The 25409-nt window shown below is 53.6% G+C and overlaps 1 protein-coding gene across 1 annotated transcript in view; it reads left to right on the forward strand.

Moving 5' to 3' along the window:
- ITPKB (inositol-trisphosphate 3-kinase B) overlaps positions 1-6920 on the forward strand; it is a gene marked incomplete at both ends in the record, with an annotated part of 101920 nt that extends 95000 nt beyond the window's left edge. The window contains 4 exons of the mRNA XM_080698698.1: positions 1536-1740; positions 3963-4064; positions 5502-5573; positions 6705-6920. Of these exons, the coding sequence (XP_080554824.1) occupies positions 1536-1740; positions 3963-4064; positions 5502-5573; positions 6705-6920 (595 nt within the window). The remainder of the gene's footprint in view (positions 1-1535; positions 1741-3962; positions 4065-5501; positions 5574-6704) is intronic.
- Positions 6921-25409: the final 18489 nt, after the last annotated feature.

Below are 25409 nucleotides of genomic sequence, written 5' to 3' on the forward strand. Positions count from 1 at the left end.
GTTCCCCTTTTTGGGGAAAGGCCTATGTGGTAGAGACTGGACATTTAAGCTGGCCTCTGTGTAAGGAGCTACTGAGAGCTCTGTGTAGAAGTGCAGCCACCCACCGCCCTGCAGCTGCGCAGTGTCCCAAGGCATTTGGGTAGTCTCCAGCCACACTGTACACACTGACCCACAGGGCCTTTTGCCCCTGACCTGGCTCTGCAGGCAGTGGTGTGGTGTGTGCCGCTGCACATAGGTGAGTGTGCAGAAGTGTGTGTCCAGTGTGCACAAGAGTGCACGTGCATGCAAGTGCCTGAGCAAAAGCTAACGCCCTCCCCTCAGTGTCATCCTCTCCTGGAGGGTCCCAAACACACACCCAAGGATTTGGTTCCATCTTTCCTTTTTCGGTGCTGTTATCAATTGATACAGTCCTTTCTGAAAACCACCTGTCTGCACGATACAGATTTCTGTTCATGCTGTTTGGGGTCCCAAACCCGCAGCCTGGAGAAGATGTGGGAAGTGCTGGAACAGGGCTTGGGGGACTAATGAGAAGACTGGGGTGCAGGAAGGAGGGGCAGCCCCGCCCACGCAAGGCACAGGGGAGCCCACTTCCCCATCCTGCAACGGTCGCTGCTGATTTCAGCCTCCTGACAAGCCCTGGGCAGCATCTGAGCCTGCTGTGGGGACAAGAGAGCTTTACAGGAGGGCGGGGAAGACTGAGCCCTCTCCAGCGGGGAGTGGTGGTGGAAGCTGGGGCAGGGGTGCAGTCGGCCCTGGGCTACTCAAGGCGTGTGGTCGAGGCTCTGTCACTCAGCAGTGTCTCAGTGGCTCTTGACCTGCGTGCGTGAAGAACAGGGCATTGAAGCAGTCCTGTGGGATACATTTGCTCAGTCTTTCTGGGCTCAGGGAGGAGAGTTCTGGCGTGGGTGGGGTAGCGGTGCCGTGCACATCTCTGGACAGAGCAGAGGCTGTGGAGCCCTGACCTCCCGACCTTCCCCCTGGAGCAGGAACTTCTCCAGCCAGAGGCCACCTTCTGGCATCTCCTTGTGCTCAGCAAGATTTCCCCCTTTTGGAGTGAGACAGAGACATTTAAGGGCAAGCTTAGCCCTCAGGATGCTGAGCACAGGGGTGGGGAAGACAGATGCCCTCTCACCAACACAGGTCCTAGCTTCTGAGGCTTCACTTGATGGGAGGGTCGCAAGGGGCCCCAGCAGGCCCTGAGTGAGCCCTGCCCTCCCCACCCACAGTCTGGCCAGGTGGGACAAGCCACCCAGCCGCCCTCCTCCTTTTCCTTCTGCTGGGCCTGCGGGGGTACCCTTGGAGGAGCTCCTTGGGCTGGCCAGGCTCCCAGGTGGTCTTAACACCAGCTGTCTGATCCAGTGAGGCCTCCCCATTCACAGACTGGCCAGAGTAGGGCATGGCTTTGCCCCAGGGGACATTTGTCCTAAGAGCCTCCAGGCCAGATGCAATCCGCAGACCTGCACAGCCTACCTAGGGCTCCGTCCACCCAGCGGCTGAGGGGCCCCAGGCCTCATGGCGCCTCACCTCCCACACAGGACATACTTGGAGGAGGAGCTCACCAAGGCACGGAAGAAGCCCAGCCTGCGGAAGGACATGTACCAGAAGATGGTCGAGGTGGACCCTGAAGCCCCCACTGAGGAGGAGCGAGCGCAGCGGGCGGTGACCAAGCCACGGTACATGCAGTGGAGGGAGACCATCAGCTCCACGGCCACGCTGGGCTTCAGGATTGAGGGCATCAAGGTGAGGCGGCGGGACCCCCAGGTCTCAGGACCTGCTGAGGTCGTGAGCATCACCTGGCACGGGCTGTGGGCACTGGGCCCAGGGACAGACGTTCAGACTTTGGCCTGTTCCTCACCCAGAAGTGTGGCCCAAGGAGTGGGGGCTCCCTGGTGGAGTAGGGGGGCTTCCAGCTGTCTGCCAGGAGGCTCCCCTCACCAACTTGACAGTGAGACCAGAGCAATGGGTTCCCCTGGGGAGGCAAGGAGAGGAGGGGCAGGAGGGCCACTCTTGGAAGCTTTCCTCTTCAAGCCCCTGAGAAGGGTCTGAGAGACCCTCCCGCCCAGGTTCCTCACAGTCCCATCCTGTCAGATTTGCAAGGAGGCTCAGACACCATTTTTCCTGTGGAGCAGGCCTGGGCGCAGGTTCCTGGGGCTTCAGGCAGCTAGGCATCCTCTGAGCAGGTGGGCCCACAGGGGCCAGGGCTCTCCCCTTCTCTGTCCAGTCTCCACTTACTGGTCACCAGTGTCCAGCTGCAGACGTGACTGGGCAGTGGAGAGACCCCACCCCCACCCAAAGTGGGAGAGGCTCCGCGCATCCTCAGATGGTTTTCAGACTCGATTCCTGCAGTTGCTGCGGCCCACATGGCCTGTGGGCATTGGCACCTTCCCCCAGACACTGCTCTGTGCAGGCTTGGAGCTGAAAAGGCCCTGTGCCCTTCCTTGCCTTCTGAACTGGCCTTTCCTGTGTCTGCAGTCAACATCACCAGGGTTGCAGACTACACTCTCCTCATCCTCCTCCCTCCTCTTCAGCCTTCTTCTCTCCTCTTAATCCCTTCTCCGCAAATTCTTCTTTCTTTCCCCCTCCTCCCTCTTCTTCCTTCCATTCTTTCTCTCCCTCCTCCCCTCCCTCCTCCCCCTTGGCCTCCCCCCCCCTTTCTCCCCACTCTTCATCTTTCTGTTTGACCTCTCCTTCCCAAGCAGGACCCCTCCCAACCAGAGACCTCCTGTCTCTGCATTGTTCAGCTGTGGGCACAGGCAGCATCCCCTGCTGCTCACTCAGAGAAATCCCACTGTGTGCGTGGTTTCCCGCCCCTGCCTGTGGCCAGCGGGACCCCGTGGGGAGGCTCCTCCTGGGCGCGCCCGTAGGCCTCGCCCTGTGCGCTGGGCAGCTTCCTCGCCACAGTGCACCTCATGGACTGCCTGTTCTTTTGGAACCACAGTGAGGTGGACGGGGTGGAAAAGTGCAAGTGTCAAGTGTCCCAGCTCCTGCCAGAGCCCTCCTTTCTCCCTTTGTCCTCTCCTCAAGGCCCAGAAAAGGAACAGGTAGACCAGGCAGCAGAGGCAGGGACACAAAAGCAGATCTTGGTTTGGGGAACCTACAGGGCACCTCCGCCTCCCCGTCCATGGTACATTCTAACACCCAAAGCAGTTGCCTGTAACTGCATATCATAGTGAGGCCCATATACCACATTGTTTTCTAAGCCTGCAGCCTATGCTAAAGTTAAGTTTGTAAATTTTGTGGTTTGAGGTGCGACACCAAAACTAGCACACGTTTCTTTTTCCTTCTTCACAATTTTGCAGGTAGAAAATTTGTTTTTATCATAGATCTTTGCAACCTCAGCAAAGAGGTCAACTTTTTTTCCTTTCCTTGTATCAAGAACTTGAACCTTTTTGCTTAAAAGAAGTACTTAGCCAGCTTCTCTTTGGCACATCCAAATTGCCAGCATCACTACTCTTGTATTTTGGGGCCATATCACAAGCATATACAGCAGTAGTTAGTCTGATAACCCAGATACCTGCTAAGTGACTATCAGAAGGGTAGCATATACTGCAGGGACCTGCAAGGCCCAGACCCAGGTCCCTGGAGGAAGTGAAATTGCCCCTCCCCCTCAGCACCTGCTGCTTGTGCTCAGGATGGGTGCTGCAGGGCCACAGCCCTTCCTTCTTGGCCCAGATGTCCCTCACACCTCCAGGCCTTTCCTAATGCTGCCTGGGATGCCAGAGCTAGCCTGTGTACTCCTCAGTTAGCATCTAGGATAGGTTCCCCTCAGCCATTCTGTGTGATAACCACCTGCGCCTGGTCATACCTGCCTCCTTGACCACACCTGGCCCAAGAGCAGCTCGAAGGTCAGGATGGGGCTCAGGCTCACCCACTCTGTGACCAGTGGGGAGGTGAGCACAGTCCCAGCTGTCCCCTGGGCCCTCTGCTGACTGCCTCCGGGTGAGCATCCTTCTCCTTCTCAGAAAGAGGACGGCTCTGTGAACAGGGACTTCAAGAAGACGAAAACAAGGGAGCAGGTCACCGAGGCCTTCAGAGAATTCACTAAAGGAAACCATAACATCCTGGTGAGTCGGGGCCCCTGGGGACAACCCGGCTGCCCTGGATGTCTTGTCCAGGCCTGGCCTGCACGTGAAGAGGGTGTGATGTGACTGTCCCCAACATTCTCGGGGTACACAGAGAAGCTAGGTGAATGCTGCCTGACACCCACCCCAAGCCAGCAACCTCACAGTTCTGAAAAGCATCTGAACCCCCTTAAATAAATGGCCACTGCTGGATTTTGCAACAGCCCCTGGCTGAGGCCTCATCACCCCCTCTTGGCAGCCCTCCAGCATGGGTACATTCTCGTCCCCACTTTACAAACAAGGGAACTTCAGAGGTCAAGGACGTGCAGCTGAACCGCACAGAGCCAAAGTCCTCCCCAAGTCTACCTGGCACAGAGGCTGGGCAGGCTTTGGGGCCCCTGCCCAGTGGTCCCTGTACCCCCACCCATGCCAGTAGGCCTGGCCAGTCCTCTCCCCAGACTGTAAGGCCACATGTGCCCGCTGGTCACATTGCTATCCCCAGCAAGACCTGGCCAGCTCTCTGAGGCTGAGGTGGGATATACACACTGGACAGTCATTCCTTCTGTGACCTCTGCTGTGGCAACCAGCAGGTGAAGACACATGCTCTGCCTGCTGGGACCAGAGTGCTGACCCTCCCGAAGCCAGGTTAGGGGAAGTGGGCTGCTGCTATCAAGCAGAGACAGTGGGAGATCCAGGCACAGCTGGGACGTAGACCCTGATGAGACGCACCTGTGAATGGGCCCCAGGAGCTGCAGAGCAGGGAGGGACCGGACAACCTTGCTCCAGGAAGCCTCGTACCTGCTGCAGCTGGGAAGCATCTTCCTTCTACTTGCTTCAGCCAGGGAGGCTTTCCTTGGCCCTTGCTCCCAGGATGCAGACAGTGGGTGTCCTTTCATTCCTGACCACCCACTGGGGAGGATCTCAGCCCCTCATCCTACTGGAACCCTGCGTGCTCCAGTGCCACAAATTCCCCTGGTGGCCCTGTGGCCCTGGGGGTGACCCACAGAGCCAGGGAGAACAGGGCACTCCCCAGCAGAGCCAACACGGCGTCGTGGAGGGGCAGGACTCGGTGGAGAGGCCCTGGTGGAGACACTCGCACTCTCCCACTTACCCTAAGCATCGGAGCACTGTGGTTTGTGCTCAGGAAGACACCATGGCCGGCCCCTCAGCGTCTGCCTGTACACTGCTCGCCTTCTGGACACGTGTGGCCCCTTGGAAGGGCTGCTCGGGACAATCTCTTCCTGCAATTCCTGCTCAGGTGGCGGCATGGGTTGGAGGAAGGGCGGCCCCGCAGCCCATTGTGCCCCCTCCTGGGCCTCAGTTTCTGCAGCTAGTTGAGGGGGATAGAGTAAGTGATGAGGGAGCAGGGTCACTCCCACTGGCATTCAGCGACTCCCCTGCCCTCAGCGTGTAAAACTCTGGCCCTGTTCCTGTTCTCAGGTTGCCTATCGGGACCGTCTGCAGGCCATTCGGGCCACCCTTGAAGTCTCTCCCTTCTTCAAGTGCCATGAGGTGCGTGTTGTGGCTCTGCCCTTGGGCAGGGAACTTATATGCAAACAGACCTTCCAAGACCAGCAGCCCGAGGCAGTTAGGATGGCTGCAGCCTGGCAGGCCACTGAGGGTCAGCCCGTAGGGAGGTCTCAGCGAGGTTGTTAGCTTCCCGGGTGACCCCCTGTCCCCCAGCCATGACCATTGCCCCTTCTCCTTCCCTCCCAAGTTCCTGAGTCTGTTCTTTCCAGGGCAGGATTCTGTCCCACCCCTTACCCCAGGACTCTCAGGGCAGAAACGCCCAGATGCTCTCCCTTCAGGCCCCCCAACCCAGGGTCTTCAGAGGAGAACTGGGGGAGGCAGCCAGGTCCCAGGCGCTGCTTGGAGCAGGGCCGGAACTTTCCACCCATTCTCCCCTTCTCAGACCTTGCTCTGCAGGGACACTGGGCAGCAGACTGGGAATTGAGGCGCCCGAGGTGCCTGGTGCTCACCGGAGGTTCCCTGGAGGGGTTAGTAAGATACTGACCCAGGAGAGTCCAGGCCCCTAGCCCTGTGCATACACGTACACACACACAGACGTACTCTGCACAAGCGCACATGGCACACCCCAGAGTGGCTAACGCCCAGGCTGGGTGCCTGTGAAGTAGGATCCAGGACTCCCTGCAGACTTGTCTCAGGGATTAAAGCTGCACCTCTCACATGCTAGGCAAGCACTCTTCCAGGGCAAACGATGGCTGGGGCCAGGCTGGGGAGGCTGGAACCTGCAGGGGACCCTGTGGCTGGGCTTGGGGTGCTGTGTGTATCAGCGCTCGACCTCTCCCTGACCCTTCAGGTAGAATCTAGAACCTCCTTGGTGTTCTCCCCCGACCCTGGTGATCACCTGGGGCATTTGGGAGGCGGCTTGGATGGGAAGGGCACACCCCCGGGTTTAGTTATGGTCTGGAAACAGTGGAAAGTATGCGGGCCAGAGCTGGGGGCCCTGCAGGGTGTCTGCCTTCCCAGACTTACCCTCTGCTGCCACCCACACAGAAAGGTGCCCTGATGCCCGGATTCTGCCATCAGCATCCACACTTGGGCAGGCCCGTTGAGGACAGGGGACAGAATTGGCCTTTGCAAGGTCCTGGGTATCCCTCCTCACAGCACACTCTCCTCTAGGTCATCGGCAGCTCCCTCCTCTTCATCCACGACAAGAGAGAACAGGCCAAGGTGTGGATGATCGACTTTGGGAAGACCACGCCCCTGCCCGAGGGCCAGACCCTACAGCACGATGTCCCCTGGCAGGAGGGAAACCGGGAGGACGGCTATCTCTCGGGGCTGAACAACCTCATTGACATCCTCACAGAAATGTCCCAGGGTGCCCCGCTCCCCTGAGGTGCCTGCCTGCCCGCTGCCGGCTACCCCCGCCTCTTCTCCCTTTTCACCTCCCTTCTCCTTCTTAATTTTTCCTTCACTTCTACCTGGGCTCAAGCCCCAGAACTGACCCTCCCAAACTGCACTACAAGACACTTTGTAGACGAGGAGATGAGGTTTTCCTAACTTAAGGGCTTGGCTGTGGCTTTTCTCCTCCTTATAGTCACCTGCTAGAAGGGAGTCGTCTAATCCCAGGCTCTGCTTCCCATACAATCAGTTGGGCTTAGTGCTGGAGAAGTCTGGGGTGGCAGTGTGATCCCTGGCTGTCATGAAGACCCTCTGGGAGGCCCCTGGAACGCACAATTGAGGCCAAAGGCTACCTGTGGGGGCCTGCCGCCACCTGGTGGCCGGTGCCATTAGTGCCTCTGCCAAGCACATCCTGGCTCTGCCCTCCACCTTGAAAGCTCGGTTCCAGGACTTCTGGTAGTTAAAACATAAAACCTCCGGGAAACTACAGGTTGTGTGAGCACAGGCTCCTCCTCTGAGTAGCCCCAGGGTCTTCCAGAGATGCCGTGGCAGCCTTTAGAAAGCAGCAGACAGCCCTAGAGGGCTGCTGAGTCAAGACTGCCACCGGTCTGGCATCAGACCCAGCTAGGAACAAGTAGAAGGCTGAAGCCGGCTGGCTGTGCTCTCTGACCTGGACCTTTCTGGAAGGCAGGCAGGACCTATGTCTTCCCATCTGGAATGGCCATCCATCAACTCAGAGGGGACATTCCAAGGCTGCTGCTTCATTCTCCCCAGAGCTGCCTGGGGCCCCTCAGTGCTGCTCGCTGTCCAACTCGCTATGGCAGGACCCCAGGGGCTGGGCGGATGGCGCCTGGGGGCCCCGCGGCCTCTCTGCGCCCCTGGACCTACCCAGGGGAGGGTGCTCATCCCCGCTCCCCGGGCCTCCCTGGTGCTAGGGGTCTTTTCTCTCTGTTAGGGAGAGTCCCTTACAGTTATGGGGGGTGGAGTAGGGTGTAGGCCAGAAGAAAGCAGGATTCCAGCTTCCTGGCATCATTTATAAATTTCCTCTGAAGTAAGTGTGATGGTCTGCAGGGCTTCGACCACATTTCCCTGTGTAGTGTGAGTAGCTTCCAGGGACATGACGGGTGCCCTTGAGCGTGCCAGGCCTCTCTTTCTGGAGTCCCTGTGCCACCTGGGCGGCCATCTTAAGCCTAATTTAATTGTAAAGCAAGGAAGTTTGTATTGTTGAGAAGGGTGTACAATTTTCATGGCTTTTTAAGAACAAAGCTCCTGGCTCTGTTGCTGTGTGAGGTGTGCCCCGGGCCCTGGGGACTGGCCACCCTCCTTGGCTGACAGAGGCTCAGGAGAGCAGTCAAGAGCTGGGCTGGGCACCGGGCCAGCAGAGGCTGCTGGGGACACCAAGGAAAGCAGCCTGGGCTACCCACCCGGCACCTCAGGGGCTCTGGGGGACCTGCCCACGCGCACATGTGTTTCCTCTTTCGTGTTGGGTAGGTGAGTGAGTGACAGTTGGCGGGGGTGGAGGGCGGGACACATGAGAATTTAAGTACAGATTTTTAAAAAGGAAATCACTTAAACTTCCTGGCTCTGGTCAAGGGCGGTGAGCTCCGCGAGGCTGGCTTGCTAAAGGTCACGCCCCACTGAGCGGAGACCTCGTGCAGCAGGGTTTGGGCAGTGCGAGATGGCCTGGGGTGCCACCACACGCTCTGGCACGCCCATGCTGCGGTCACTTGCCAGTAAGAAGGGGCCCCGGCGGCCCGGCTGTAGCCATCTTCAGGGTAGAGACATCATTAATCCAGACTATAGAATGAATGTACTGCAGAATGAAGATTCTGCAACTACACACTGACCGGAAGTCACCCTCATTCTGTCGATAAAAAAGAATTTGCTTAAGCAAATTGCTGATAGGAACAAAAATCACTGGGACCAGTTTAACTTATGCAAGAGAAAAAAACTTCCCAAGCACTTTAATAGGGCACCAGCTGTTTGCAGTCCGTTGGCTAACAGGCAAATGATCATGCATGCATCACGTGAAGCCTCTTACATCAATACCACGTGCCGGGTTACTTATGTGTGTGAACGTGGTGTTGGAAGGCATCTCCAGGGTCATTCTGTTGCCTGGAGTGTTTGCCTCTTTTGGGTTTTTGTATTTATCAGCTAGCTCCCATACCCTCCTCTCCAGCCACTCTCCCATTCCCTGGTCCTGCTCTTGGGCTCTTCCCCTCCTCTCAGTGGGATAGAAAGATCCTGGAATGGAATTTCCCAGAACCTCTGTCCCTGGCCCAGAAGACCACACCCACCCAGCCCTGGCCCTGGCAGGGACTCCTCAGCCCCCGCCACTGGGCGCCAGGAGGTGGGCCGTGTGGGGCCTGGGTTCTCGGCTGGGGCACTGCTCAGCACGCTCCGAAGGGCCTAGTCTGCTCTGCCGGGCTTGCCTTTAACGTCCTGTGAGAAGTTTTTAAGTTATATTTATTTTGTTGGTTTTATTTTTTAAATTGCACAAAACACTAAGACTGAAATGCTGGACTCTGTTTTTCCCTTAAAGCTGCATCTTCTTTCTGAACTTCCTTTCCTGCCAGGTGGAAAGAGCCGAAGCAGCCGGGCCCCAGGACGGCCTCTTGCTGCCTTTCGCTGTATTTAGCTTCAAGTTGCCCCACCAGATGGTCGACCCTGTGTGTACAGGACCCCGCCCCTTCTCCAGGGTGTTCACCCTCTCAGTGCCTTTTTCTGGAGGAGGGGAACCCCTCCGCCCTGCCCAGACAGGCTCCCCTCCTCTGCACCCCTTGGGGACAACAGAACTGTTACAAATCCCCTGCTCAGTGCCTGTCAGACTGCACATGTCCCTACCTTCCTGAATAAAGGCCTCGGAGACCACCACCACCTGCCGTGTGATCCTTCTGACACCCAACCTTGAGGCCCCCCTTGGCTGGGGGGTGTCAGTGGGACTTGGAGGAGCCACGTCGGGACTAGGGAGTTGGCATCAGATTGTGTAACTGTGTGTGTGTGTGTGTGTGTGTGTGTGTGTGTGTACTAGGGATTGAACTCAGGGGCATTTTACCTCTGAGCTGCATCCCCAGCCCTTTTTATTTTTTATTTGGAAAGGGTCTTGCTGAGTTGCTGAGGTTGGTCTTGAACCTGTGATTCTCTTGTCTCAGCCTCCCAAATACTGGGGTTACAGGCATGTGCTACCATTCCCAACTAAATGTGCCTAACTTTACAGATTTTTATTTTGTTTAGGTTCTGGAGAGTGAACTCAGGGGCATCCTACCTCTAAGCTACACCCCTAGCCCTTTTAATTAACTTTTTTTTTTTTTTTTGAAACAGTGTCTCATTAAGTTTCTGAGGCTGGCCACAATCTTCCTGTCTCAGCTTCCCAAATACTGGGATTACAGGTGTGTGCCACCATGTCCAGTGTGGGTAACATTTTAATTTGCAATTTATTTATTTATTTATTTATTTATTTATTTATTTATTTATTTTTGTGGTACAGGGGTTTTCTAACTCCGGGTTACACTCCCAGACCTATTTTATATTTTATTTGAAAACAGGATCTCAGAGCGCTAAGTAGCTGAGGCTGGCTTCGGACCTATGTGAACATCCTGTCTCAACCTCCCAAGCACTTGGATTACAAGTGTGTGCCACCATGCCCAGCTACAAAGAATTTAAAACACGTCAGGGGTGTCTTTTCTGCCTTATTTACAGCAGCTCTAAATGGTAACTCAGAGATGTTGGTCAACAACAAAGAAATGCTCCCCCTGGACTACCAGCTGCAGGGTCCCACGTGGCTGTGACTTCTGGAGCTTTGCTCTGCTGGGCCCGGGCTGGACGTGCACATTTGTTTCTATTTTACCGAGATCACCCATCATGAACAAGGCTTTGCGATCTCCATTGTACAGATGAGAAAACCAAGGCTCAGACAGATGAAACAGCTTGACCTGGGTAGTAAGTGGGGAGCTTGCTAAGTGGGGATTTGAACCCAGGCTTTGCCTGGATTAAAAGTGATTTCTGCCATCTGCATACCTGTGGAGTGTCTGGAGAACAGAGGCCTCGTCTTCCCGTGTGCTGATTCCCAGGTGCTCATGAAGTCAGCGCCTGACTTCACATCCTAGCAGCCCAGTGGCAAACCAATGACTGCCTGGCTGGGTGGGTAGGAGACCATAGAGAGCGAAGCATCTGCCATGCAGCAAGGGTTCAGTGTCTCTACCATTCGCCTCCCTCTGGGCTTCTCCAGCTTTGCCTTGGGGGTTCCATTTGCAGAACTCAGAATTCCTTATTTGAAGCTCAGGATATATTCTTTCTTCATCACTCTGAGAAGCTTAAGATGAAAATATAGAAAGTGGGAGCCACGGGGCCTTTGCACATCCCTCCCGTTGCCTGGGATCGCTCCCTGTGTTAGCAGGCAGTAATGATGCTCACTTCAGATTCTTGTGCCTTCTGGTGGATTGTGGCCCTTGCGCCACAGCAACCAATTCTGTGGTTCTAAGCAACTCTGCAGGCAACTTGATAACACCTCACAATGGTGCTTCCTCCTTCGGTTCCAGAGGCCTCTTTGGGCTGGAGCCTCTATAACCTTAACATCTAGGGGATCTTGTTCCCCTGGGCCACGCCTTTCACAGATGGAACACAAGAACGGGGAGGTGGAGCTTTTCCTCCTCCATCCGCCCGCAGCTGAGGTCTGCAGCCAGGCTGCTTCTCAGAGTCATCCGAGGGTCTCATCATCAGCTGCCCTGAGGGGTGTCCCCTTTGACCATAATCCCTGTTTGGAGCCCTCTGTCCCTGCCCCTGGAGCATGCTGGGAAGGCCTCTGGCTCCGTGCAGCTTGCCGGAGAGCTGGGATCTCTTAGGGCTTGGCTTCCATGGGGTTCAGAGACCCCATGGAAGGTCTCTGAAGCCCTGTCTGTCCCCTACCGCCCAGTGACAGCAATCCTGCCCGGGGCTCCGCCACGATGCCCTGCCTCACGCAGCCTGGCCTGTGGCTGCTCCCTCTGTCAATTGCTGCCCCAGGATGGGGACTGGCCCGTCAGCTGCTGCTTCTTCAGTGCGTTCTGGTGGCCAGGACGCCTCCACGGCCACTGCAGTCAGGGCTCAGCTGTCTCCTGCCAGCTGCAGCAAGACCTGGCGCAGTGACATGCCTGGGGTCTGGGGAGCCACAGGTGGCTCCATGAAGCTACCGGCCTCCCCACAAGACAGATTGCAGCCAAAACCTTTCTCCCCCACAGGCTCTATGAGCCCCTCACACCAGAGGGCTACGCTGGACGAGGTCCCAGGAGCCTTGTTGAGACCTCAGAATGCCACCCTTGGCTGTGGGATGGGAACCCTCAGACTCCTGAGACCGCTGACAAGGGCCTTGCTGTGTCCCTGCAACTGTATATGACAAGTGCTCCTCCCACCCAGGCCGGGCTCTGGGAAGGGGGCGCCCCACTTGGAGGACGCTTCATGCAGCCTGTGCCCATGCTGGCCGTGAGCGCCCGCCATCCGACTCCCTGTCACTGCTCCCGAGGAGCCCGGCTACGGCCGCCTCCCCCTGCCGCTGTGCCAACCATCTGGGGAAGAAGCCAGGGACTGGGCCTCGCCTCGTCTTGCTTTAGGAGGCCGCCTTCCAGGAGACAGGCCTTCCTGGGACAGGCCTGCAGGAAGGCCAGGCCCTGTTCCTTGTGGGTGCGGCCAGCACCAGCCCACGGGCACAGGCTCCGGAGAAGGGGGCGCTGTGGCCACTGCCTGTCGGCAGTGTTGCCAGCCCCTCAGGCTCATGGGAGCTCTCCAGAGAGGCTGCTGAACCTTGGGGTGAGCCTCCTGAGGGGGCAGCGGGGATCAGGATGCACACGCAGCCCCCTCCTGCCCCGTGTGCCCGTGGCCATCCTCTGTGGGTCATGTCTGGGATGGCACTGAGGGCCACACCCTCAGTAATTGGGGGACCCCTCAGCTCAGGTCGGTCCGCTTAAGACAGCGTGGCCAGGTTACCATGGCGACTGCACCAGCCATGCTGGGTTGCAAATGCCAGCCGGCCAGCACCAGCCCGCCCAGCCAATGGCTGGTCCTCCTCCTGCCCTTGCCTGTCACCCCCGTACCTGATGGGGCAGAAAGCTGGGGTCCTGTGGAACAGGCTTGGGAGAGGAGAGGAGAGGAGAGGAGAGGAGAGGAGAGGAGAGGAGAGGAGAGGAGAGGAGAGGGGCCGAGGATCAGGCTGCACCGCGAGAGGAGTGGGGGTGCTCTGCAGACAACGAGGGGCCACAGAACATCACCCCTCGACCCACTCAAGGGCTGGAGATTGAGGGAGGCCCAGAAGAAGCCCCAGCAGCCACTTCTAGGCAGCAGCGATGGGGCAGCCCTGAGACACCCCCCATTTGTAAGGACCCCGGCATTGCCGGGGTGTCCATTGAAGTCTGGGGAGTTGCTTGGTTTAGCACGGTGGAAGTTCACCTCTTAGCATCCATACCACTTAAATAATGCAGAAGAGGCTGTGAAACGTCTTCCCAGAAATGCACAAATGCGTATCTGTGAGCAATGGCACGCACACATTTGTACCGTCCACGGCTGCTTTTCTGTGCGACAACCTACAACCGCAGGTGGCTGAGTGGTCACCACAGAGGCAAAAGCCTGGGGTCCTTACTGTCTGTCTCCTTAGAAAACATTCACCAGCTGAGAATAATGGCAACCAGGGATTCAGACTCACTCCATGCCGAGCAGGCAAGGTGGCCCACGCCTGTAATCCTAGTACTTGGGAGGCTTGGACAGGAGGATTGGCGGCTGGAAGCCACCCTCAGAAATGTAGTGAGATTCTCAGCAGCCTAGCAAGATCCTATTTCAAAACAGAAATAAAAAAGGGCTGGGAGAGTAGCTCAGGTAGAATGCCCCTGGGTTCAATCCTCAGTAATATCCCCCCAAAGAATCACTCCATGCTAGACACCGTACTGATTTAAAGCAAAGTAGTTTAAACTCTGTTAGCTCCAACCTGTACATAAGAAAGCAGAGGAGGCACAGAGAGGGTGAGGAACTTCTCTAAGATCACACAGCCAGTAAGCCACAGTCCCAGTCCTAAACAGTCCGAGAGTCCCCCTAGCAGCAGCACTTGTCTGCTCACGGGTAGCCGAGACAGCCCACTGACATGCCTTGAATCCTGCTCTGAGGGTCAGGAAACCTGGCCAGCCCGGCCACGCCACAGGCCGTGGCTCCGCCCCCAAGGCAGCTGGCAGGGAGGGAGCCCCGTTCACAGGCGACTCACAGGCCCGCCACAGAGAATCAAGGCGGTGCCAAGAAGCCGCGTGTGCCATCTCCTGGCTTGTTTTCTCACTGTGACAACTGCGCCCCGCTCCTGGCATTTGGGGCAGATGCACCGGCCTGAGATGACACATTCTGCAGAGAGTGAGAAAGGGGAGTGAGAAGACGGTGCCCTGTTTTGCCTCAGGAAGGCGGAGGGAGGGCTCTGCAGGCCAGGGCGACACCAGGAAGCGGTTGGGTGTGGCTCAGGGTAGTGGGCCTGCCGTGCTCGCTGGGGTCTGGGTCCCGTCCTCCAGCGTAGAGGGCAGAGGGAGGCAGGGAGGTGGCAGTAATAATGGAAGAGGAGGCCGAGGCGCGGTCCCCGAACAGGGCATCCAGTGGCGCTCGGGGCGGAGCTCCCGCTCTGGGCCTTCACTCACCTTGATTTCCACATCCCGTCCAGGCCTGTTTCTGCTGGGTCTCTCTTTGGCAGACAGCCAGGTCTCCTCTGTCCCCACAAAGCAGAGAGCGCTCGAGACCCCCCTCCACCTACAGTCATACAGTGGTCGGTGGTCAGGGCTTCTGGACCAACCTGAGCCACAGGGAGCTGGGCCACAGCACTGCCCTTGTTAGCCGACACCACCGCCGGGCCCCATCTTGCTCCTGTGCCTCCAAACTAAGCGAATAAAGCAGTTGGGAAGGGGAGGCGGGAGAAGAGAGGCCAGTTAACTTCTGCGGTTTTCAGTGTGGCAACATGTGTTTGGGTAATTTAAAAATAGTTTCTTCGAAGACGATATCTTATGTGACAGCATTGTGAGGACAGTCCTGTTTCGTTTCATTGAGGAACAAATGCCCAGTTTAAATCACACTTGGTGAGAATGCCTGCTGGAGCCAGTTCTAGACCCCTGGCCTTGAGCCGTGTGCCCGGTCAGAGGCTGCCCCCTTGTGGACGGCCCGTGCATTACACGGTACCCAGAGGCTGTATGTGGGTTTAATTTACACAAGGTCTGAGAGCCAGTTGTTGGTGAGCCTCCCCTTCTGTGCCCCAGGTCACCCTGGGGAAGACAGTTTCTTGTCTTTCATGGCTTCTTCTACATCTCTGGCTTGACAGATGCAGTGACCATAGCAAAAAGAGTCCCCGGCAACCAGCGGGCATGGTGGTGAGGACCATAAGTACATCACCTCATTCCTCCCTCAAAACTACCAGCCGAGGGAGGTAGTGTTAGTATAAATAACTGCATAAACTATGAAACTGACCCGGGCGTGGTGGTGCACTCTTGTAATCCCTGTGCCTGGGAGGCAGAGAGGAGGATCGCGCAGGTTCGAAGCACTGGCTTAAGAGACCCTGTTTCCAAATTTTAAAAAAAGTATAAAATAGGTCTGGGAGTGTAGCCCGCAGGTAGAAGGGTTTCCAAGAATTCCAGTACCAAAAAAAAAATTTTTTTTAAACGGATACTCATAGAGGTTAGGAAATTTGACCAAGGTCACACAGCTAGTAAACAGCCGAGCAGGACACCCTGGGGTTCTTGGCCTGAGGCATGGCCAGGTCCCCTCTGCATGTAACGGAGCGCTCTGGCTGCCAGTGGCACAGAAGTGGGCTGAAGGCAGAGGGAGGACTCGTCAGGAGGGCGTGGCCATGGTAACCAGGGGGCCTGTGAAGGGCTCAAGCCCCGGCTGGAGAGCAGTTGCTGCAGGTGGCTGTGGGGGAAGGGGTCTGGGATGCCCAAAAGTGACGGGCTGTGAGGCCAGGGCAGAGCGGTGCCATCCAGATGACAGATCTCAGACACAGGACCAGCGCAGGCAGAGTGGAGAGAATGGATTTGGGCCCTTCAGTTGGACGCACCTGTGGGCCCCTGTGGCGGTGTTTCCAGCAGCTGCACACCGGCCTGGAGCTCAGCAGCCGGGTCGGACGGGATTCGTGTGTAGAGTTGGCGGTTCGCCAAGGGGGCGCTGGCAGCGCTAGGGAGATGTCTACACCATCATCCTCAGCAAGGAAAGCAAAACTCAGAATTGTATGTGCAAGTTGGTCCTGATTTTTTCAGGATCCAAAAGTAATAATCTCTTATTTTTGGTGGTACTGGGGTTCCTGGAAACCCTTCTACTCCGGGCTACCCTTTCAGACCCATTTTTATACTTTTTTTTAAATTTGGAAACAAGGTCTCTTAAGCCAGCACGGCTGGCTTCAAACCTGAGCGGTCCTCCCGTCTCCGCCTCCCAAGTGCAGGGATTACAAGCGTGCGCCACCACACCCAGCCTAGTAATAATCTTAAGAGTCAGATTATTATAGTGACTTGTTTGAGTGATGGGATCATGTGTGATGTGTTGAGCAACTTTCTGGTACTATAATAAATACCCAAGAAAATCAACTTATCAAGAGAAAAGGTTTGTGTTGGCTCACACGTTTGGAAGATCGTGTCTTGGCCAGTTGACCCTGTGGCTTTTTGGTCTGTGGCGAGACAGTACGTCATGGCGGGAGCATGTGGTAGAGTGACACCTCTCTCCTTCTCACTTCCCCCTGGAGGCCACGTCCCCAGTGACCTAAAGACTGCTACTCAGCCCTGCCTCCCAGCGGCTCACCGCCTCCCAGCCCTGCCTTTAACACTTGATCTTGGGAACACATCAAGAGCCAAAGCGTAGCAAGTGGTCTGTATTTCCTTCCTGACAGTTCACTGCTCATTCAGAATTTTCCCAGTAAGCACAATTGTCTTCCTTACTTAGATGTGTGTTCTACAGGTATTCTGCTCCCCTCACTGCCTCCAGCACTGAACTTTCCAAGCCCTTCAGGCAGAAATGCTGCCCCTTCATGTCCTGAGCCCTTCTTTTGGAGGTACACACCTGCACTGTGGGACCGTCCAAGTTGTGATATTGCTGGTACCGCACGGTGGTACACACCTGGTAGCTGAAATCTGGCACTGTAGTTCATACCTCTAATCCCAGTACTTGGGAGGCTGAGCAGGAGGATTGCGGTTCAAGATGAGCCTCGGGAATTTAACGAGGCCCTGTTTTAAGATTAAAAAATAAGGACTGGGGGTTAACTCAGATGTACCATGCCCCTGGGTTCAATCCCCAATACAAAAAAAGTAATAACTATGCAATCTTAAAAAGAATAATAAATACTACTAGCAACTTTATGTTCATACACATAACATAATATGTTCAACAACACAGACAAAATGAACAAAGACAGCCCGGCGTGGTGTAATCCCAGCATTTGGGAGGCTGAGACTGGAGGATGTAGTTCGCAGACAGCCTCCTTAGCGAGGTCCATCGCATCTCAGTGAGACACTGTTTCAAAAAAAATTAAAAAAATAAAAAGACTAAAAAAATAGGGTTGGGCGTGTAGATCAGAGGTACAATGCCCCAGGGTTCTATTCTCAGCACCATTAAAAAAAAAAAAAATGAGCAAAGACACAAACTACCGAAGCTCACTCAAGAAGGATTTTTTTTTAAACCAAATAGTTTGGTGGCCCAGATAATCCTACTAAACCCTGAAAGAAAAAGGTAATATGAATCCTCCACTAACATTTCCAGAAAGCAAAAGAGGAAGGAACACTTTCCAACACATTTGGTGAGGTCAGCACTGGATTTACACCAAAGCAAACATGAAAATGACAGACCATATCCTTTATAACGAATACAAAAGGTTTCAACAGAATGCTAGCAAATCATATCCAGCAATATGTAAAAGGGATAAGAAATCAGGGGATTTATCCTGAGAATATAAGACTGGCTCCAAATTTGAGAAATTGATAATGTAATTAATCAGATCAATAGACTAAAAGAAAAGACATGATCACATTAATACTGTGAAAAGCATTTAAGAAATTCATTTGTAGCCGGGCGTGGTGGTGCACGCTTGTAATCCCAGCATTCGGGAGGCTGAGACCGGAGGATCGCGGTTCGCGAACAGCCTCAGCTACTTAGTGAGGCCCTCTGCATTGAGACCCGGTTTCAAAAAATAAAATAAAATAGGGCAGGGGGTGTAGCTCGGAGGTCAAATGCGGGTTCCCCAGACCCGCAAAAAAAAAAAAAGAAATAAAAAAATTCATTTGTAATAACAATAATAGTAATCGAAATAGAAATAGAGGGAAGAAGCTTCTTAACATGATATAGGTTTCTAAAAAAAAAAAAAAAAGCAGAAAACAAGTCGGGCGTGGTGGCACACACTTGTAATCCTAGCATTTGAGAAGCTGAGACCTGAGGATCACGGTTTGCGGACAGCCTCAGCTACTTAGTGAGGCCCTCTGCAACTGAGTGAGACCCTATTTCAAAATAAAGAATAAAAAATAGGGCAGGGGGTGTAGCTCGGAGGTCTAATGCCTCTCGGTTCCATTCCCAGACCCCCCTCCACAAAAGCAGAAAATAAAAACAAGTCGGGCATGGTGATGATGTACACTTGTAATCCCAGTATCCCAGTACTTGGGAGATTGAGACAGGAGGATTCCAGGTTCACAGCCAGCCTCAGCTACTTAGTGAGACCCTCTGCATATTAGTGAGACTCTTTCAACATAAAGAATAAGAAATAGGGCTGGGGTGTAGCTCAGGAGTAGAATGCCCTTGGGTTCCATCCCCAGTACAAAAAACAAAACCCTGCAGATAACACACTTAATAGTAAAAAAGTGATAGCTTTCCTGCTGAAAATAGGGACAGGCCAAGGTGTTATCTCTTACCACTCCTATTTAACATTGCACTGGAGATCCTATCCACTGAAATAAGGCAAGAAGAAAAAAAAATTTCTTTTTTTTTTTTTGGTGGTGGTACTGGGGTTCCTGGAAGCCCTTCTACCTCCGGGCTATACTCCCAAATCTTTTTATACTTTTTATTTGGAAACAGGGACTCTTAAGCCAGCGAGGCTGGCTTTGAACCTGCACGATCCTCCTGTCTCCGCCTCCCAAGCACAGGATTACAAGCGTGCGCCACCATGCCTAGCTAGGAAGAAAATTTTAAAATACAATATTGCAAAGGAAAAAATTAAATGTTCTCTGTTTGCGGGTGGCAAAAGCCAAAAAAACAACTAAAACTGACAAGTGAGTTTAGCAAGGTTTCAGCATACAAGCTGAGTACACAAAAATAAGTACTTACCGGTAGGGGCTACATACTGAAAACTATAATATGTCAACAAAAAAATTCAGAGGACTAAATATATGAGATGAACTATCATGTTCATGAATAGTTAATTCAATCCTTTTATGAGGTTGCTTTGGTTTGGATATCAAATGTCCCCCAAAGGCCCATGTGTTAAGGTCTTGGTCCTCAGGGTGGTGCTACTGGGGGAGGGCTGAGAGGTAGAGGTCTAGAGAAGGTCCCTAGGTCACCGAGGTGTGCCTGCAAAGGGGATTGTAGAACCCTAGCTTCTTTCTCTTCTTTTTTGCTTCCCAAACACCAGTTCAATGTTTTGGGCCCTCCACACACTCCAACCAAGATGTGCCGGCTCACCACAGGCCCAGAGCAGTGGAGCCAATCAATTATGAACTAAAACCTCCCAAATTGTGAACCAAATAAAGCTTTTCTCCTAAAAGTTTATTGTCTCTAGTATTTTGTTATAGTGACAGAAAACTGACTGATGCAGATGCCAGTTTTCAAAACTATTCAAATCAAGTACTCTTTGAAGAGAATAGAGAGACTAGAAAAACAATTTTGAAAAAGAACAAAGTTGAAGAACTCCCACTACCTGAGTTCATGACTTACGATAAAGCTACAGTAATTGAGACAGCGTGGCAGTTATATTAAATAAACACATAAATCCGTGGAATGTGGACAGAATACAAAAGAGATCTATATATAATTAACTGATTAAGTGATTATTAGTGGATTATTGATTTTCACTAGAGATGCAAAAGAAAATCAAAGAAGAAAGGTCTTTTCAAGAAATAGTACCCGCGCTTGGGAGGCGGAGACAGGAGGATCGTGCAGGTTCAAAGCCAGCCGCGCTGCTTAAGAGACCCTGTTTTCAAATAAAAAAGTATAAAATAAATCTGGGAGTGTAGCCCAAAGGTAAAAGGGTTTCCAGAAACCCAAGTATCACCAAAAAAAAAAAAAAATACTACTAGAACAACCATTTTCATATATAAAATAAAATACACTTAGCATCATTTATAAAAATTGTAAATCCAACTAATGTCAATTTGTGTAAAACCTATGGCTACATTGGACCACGCCTGTTGAGTTACATGTTTGCACTGAAATTGCAAGACATGTTGGAAATCCTTGTCAACCCACTGCAATGTCACCAATCCTGGCCTAAGGCTTGGCTTATTATCTTCCAAACCTTTGCTCTCTTTCTATCTAGATTCTTTCAGTCCAAATGAAATTCTCTGAGCCCCTAGGCCTGTTTGCTTGTGCTAATTTGTGTGACTATGTAACCAGTATTTCAGATGAGCAGGAAGCCAAGAAAAACAAATTCTGCCTTAATATTAGGTACAGAGGACTCTTTGCATAAAATATTTTCCATTTTAGGTAGAAGGTGGGAGGTAGGGAACAGGCTGATACGCAGGTGTGCTTCATATCAATTATCACCTGGCTACTTTTAATTCCTCCTTTTCTGTGCAATTAGGTTTACTTGGCACGAGCCAGGGCTGGCAGGAAGACGTGAAAACATCACAGCAGCTGGTGCTATATGTGGGGAAAAGTGTGTGTCTAAGGAACCGGCCACTCTGTAAAAGGCCTTGAGCCCAGGCGCTGTCTTTTTGTTGCTACTTGTTTTATTTTGTTTTACACCTTGTCTTGTTGTTCCTTATTTTGTTTCAGGCCCTGTTTTGTTGTTGCTGTTTGTTTTATTTTGTTCAAGGCCCTGTTTTGTGGAGAATCTAACAGGAATGCTGTCAGGATACTGACTTCTGAACACTACCCTCTGGATTCAGTTCTCAGGAGGGCTCAGGCAGTAGAGGTTGGACCCAGGTGCTGAGACTCCAGCCTCTGCGTCCAGTCTGTGGCTGGCTCCTGCTTAGCCAGCCAGAGGCTCTCGGTGCCCGGTGCCGGACGAAGTGCTAAGAGGCCGCCACCTTGAGGGTGCAGCTGCCTCCCCACAACAGGACCATGTCTGCACCCCAGGTTGATGATGGAAAAAAAGTTTAGTTTGTGAGTGTATGTTGATTTTACTGGAAGCCTTTACATTTAAAAGGACTTATTTGAAACTTTGTGCGTGAACATGTCACTTTTTTTTCTAAATAATGTCCTCCATTCCTGGCAGGAGAGGAAGGTAGAGTTGGAAGGGGGAGATGGAGAAGATAAAAACTTGCAACATGGAAGTGTCCTATTCATCACTTGTCAAGTGCAGAAAACAATATACATGTGTCCAGGTGGTGTGTGTGTGTGTGTGTGTGTGTGTGTGTGTGTGTGTAGAACACCTACTGCTATAATTTGGATCTGGAATGTTCCCCAAAAGCCCATGTGTTGAAGGCTCAGTTCCCAGCCCATGGCATGACGGGGAGGTGCTGGAGCCTTTAGGAGGCAGGCCTTAACCAGAGGAAGTTAGAATTTGGGGGGTACAGCCTTGAAGGGGGTATTAAAACACTGGCCTCTTCCTTTCCCTTCCTTCCTTCCTTCCTTCCTTCCTTCCTTCCTTCCTTCCTTCCTTCCTTCCTTCCATGTTGTTGTACTGGAAATTAAACCTAGGGGTGTACTACCTCTGATATACACCCCTAGCACTATTTTATTTTTTATTTTGAAACAAGGTCTCACTAAGTTGCTAAGAGTCTTGCTAAATTGCTGGGGCTGGCTTTGAACCTGAAACCTTTCTATCTCCGCTTTGAGTCTGCAATCCTCCCACCTCCGCCTGGGACTCCAAGCATGCTCCACCCCCCCCCCCAGCTTCTTCCTCTCTCTTTCGTTCCTCCCAGGAGCTGAGTAGCTTCCTCTGCCACATACTTTCGCCAGGATGTGCTGCCTCTCCACAGGCCCAGGAGCCACAAGGCCATTGACTATGGACTGAAACCTCTGAGCTAAAGGAAACCTTTCCTCCTTTCAAGTTGATCTCGGGTATTTGTTACAGCTACAGAATGCTGACTAATGCACCAGGTCTGGGTCTAGTACATGGCCGGAGCTCCGTTGATGGTGGTGGTTTTCTTTGGGCAAGAAAGAGAAGATAGGTTGAGGGAGGCTCTGGGACCAAGTACTCGGCTGGGTCTTTTTCTTATTGTTTCTAGTGAGAACCAGTTTACAGAAAGGAAGGAAGGAATGAGGAAGGGAGGGAGGGAGGGCCAGAGGGAGGAACAGATGGCTTGTGCAATTGGACCATGTTTGAGCAAAGAGAGGATGGGATGAGACGTTCTCCCTCCATTTTTCTTTCTGCCCTCTTCTGCCAGTTGGCATCTTACTCTATAAGGTGGGAACTTTGGCCATAAGTAGCTTTAGGCTTACATACTGCAGCCTCAGGTTCAAGGAGGCTTTCCCGCAAGCCCAGTTAGAGGCCTTTGGGAAGGCCCTAATTGTTCCAGTTTAGCTCAGGAAGAGTGATGCAACTGGCCTGGCAGGGGCCACAGAGCCGCTCTGTTCAGGAGTGGGTGGGCTCTGGGAGTTCAGGCTCCCCAGCATCACAGAGTGAGTGTGGAGGGTCCGGCCTCTGGAAAAGTGGGGTGGAGAGCAAAAAAACGATCCACTTTGTGTCTCCCTGGTGAACAGGGCTCCTTAGTGAGGCCAGGGAGCCAGCCCCAGGGTCTGGATGTGGGAGGTGAGAGGAGCCGTATCTACGCAGGGGACCCAGCCTGCGGGGCACTGTCTCGGTAGACGGCAGCATATTCAAAACACCAGCACTGATGGTGTTTGCAGTAACGTCCATACATCACCATCTCAGCTTTTCAAATGATTCTGGATGTGTTTCAAGCATTCCAGAGACCACAGCAGAGGCGAGTCCTCGTCCTCTGACTTTGGGGCTCTCCTCCTGGCCTGGAGCTTCAGAGGGCCCCAGAGCTCCTGGAGGAAGCCGGCGTCCTCTGCCCACTGCATTCCAGGTTGTGGAAGTTTCTTTGCATGTGGAGTGTTTGTTTCTTAGCATTGCTCTCTGCTGGGGAGGCAGCTGTGGGCTCCTGCTCTGAGCACTAGCCTTCTCCTCCCCCAGCATCACTCCCAGACCAGGGACCCCTGTGAGAGACCCTGAACTCTACAAGGTTCAGTGGGCAGAACAGACGCTCACGACGGGCTGTTCAAGAGGCATTTGGTGTCCTGGTGAGAACAAGGTCTCCAGGTTTACCTCAAGGACACCAGAGCCAGGGCCCCGGAGCGGCTGCAGAGCTGAGCCTCGGACCCAGGGGGCCAGTGGGCAGCCGGCTGGGGATCTGCCCTGGAGCCACGCACGTTCCATCCCACCCAGGTGACCGGCCACTGCTCAGTCTCCCCTCTCTGAGGGGACCCCCCTTAGCTGCCCGGCTGCCGGCAGAATGCCCGCGACCCACTCTGTGATTCCTGGTTCATGTCATTGCACTTGCTGGCTCTGGTGGCTAGAACAAAGTCGCTGACCAAGGTTGAAGCAACAGACCTCTCTTGACCCAGGGCTCTGAGAATCTGTGGTGGTGGTGCGGCAGGCTCGCTCCTCCTGGGGCTTGTGTATGGCCACCTTCTCCCTGCCCTGTGTGGTCCTCCCTCCGCGAGTGTCTGTGTTTCTTCTTATCTGGATGCCTGCCACACTGGAACGGCACCCCTGTGACCTTGATAGAGGGCCTGTCTCCAGAGGCGGCACAGGCGGGGGTACTGAGGACTTCACACAGATGTGAGGAGGGAGAAGAACTTGGCCTGTGACTGTCACCATGTGAGCAGGTCTTTGTGACACAGGAGATGGCTGTCCCCTCTTCGAGCAGTTTTCCATTCCAGTACCCCCTGGGCCACTGGCTGGCTGGGAGTCAGGGAACAGACACCACCTGGGGACTGGTGGGGGGACAAGGACGTATGGCCTGAGCTTGCGCCCCTCTTCCCCGGGTATTCACAGGACCCCCTTCCTCCCTCCTGCCCTCCATCGCAGGCCTGGAAACATCCTGTCCATGCTGCCCTGAGATGGACGGTCATCACTTCTGCCCTCCCTGTAATCCCAGCAGACACGCCCAGAACAGTGCTCAGGGAGGTGGGCATGTCCAGGTGGAAGACCACGCAGTCCCGACCTCCCAGGGAGTTAAGACCTCCACCACCGTTTCCATCTCTGGACGGGTGTCCCAGTCGGGGGCCTGAGGAAGCATGTTTTAAGAAGGCAGAGCAGGTGCAGTCGCCATCTTAATCATCCACTTGGGAGCCGAGGCAGGAGGGCTGCAGGCTTGAGGCCAACTTAATAAGACCTTGTTTCAAGATAAAAAATAAATAAAGGGCTGGGAGTATAGCTTGGAGATAGAACGCCGTTGGGCTCAATCTTCAGTATGGGGGGGAAAGAGGAGGAGACCCTGGCTGAGAGGCCCAAGGTACAGGAGGGGCTGGGTGCCAGGAGCAGGGGCGAGGCCCAAAGCTTGGCTCTGCTGGAGCCAGCTGTGAGCCTTTCAACAAGTTGCTTGACTTCTCCGAGCATCTGTTTTGAGATAGTAACAAGAAATAATCCAATCATCCCGTAGATCTGTGCAGATAGAGCAACACTGGCAAACACTCCTGGCACTTAGGGATACCTGATTAATGCCAGTGCCATCGAAAGAGGGTAAACAAAGCAGGATGACACAATAATGGTCATTATCATCAGTCAACTTGGGATGGCAACAAGTTTGTTCTTGGCATGTTTTTTATTTATAAGCTGAACCTTGGATCATGTGGCCATTCCCTAGAGGCCTTCACCAGGGGCCAGGCTGGTGTGTGGAGCCCTGAAGGGTCTGTCTTGGTCCTCTGGGTCTGACACCCCACCCCACGGCTCACACCAGCCTGCCTCCCGGGCTCTCCACTTGGACCTTCTCTGGCTGAGCCCTTGAAAGCCCAGGGCTGAGGATGACCGGTCCTTAAGCCCAACCACACCTTCCCATCTCAGCCCCGCCCTCCTTGGACCCCAACCCGCTGCCCAAGCTCTAGAACCAGAGGATCTATGTAGCACATCATGGTGCCCGTGAACACCACGCTGCCTTCAGATAACTCCCCAGGTAGGAGGCAGGCACAGGGGCATGTTAATTCCAAGCAGAACTCTTTCATCTAACGTGATTAGATTTCACCTTGTTAGATTGCCTCTGCCTGTCAAGAGTGCTTTGGATTCGGATTTGTTCAGCTAATGTGTTTATTTCTCCTCATGCACAAATTTAATAAGTTCTCTAGGTCTTCATCTGATTATTAATGCAGGTGTTGGCTGGACCACAAACAGCACCTGCAATTTCCTCCATAGTTCAAACAGGCCTTACC

Source organism: Muscardinus avellanarius, assembly GCF_963383645.1.
Source record: "Muscardinus avellanarius genome assembly, chromosome: 7".
NCBI classification, from domain to species: Eukaryota; Metazoa; Chordata; class Mammalia; order Rodentia; family Gliridae; genus Muscardinus; species Muscardinus avellanarius.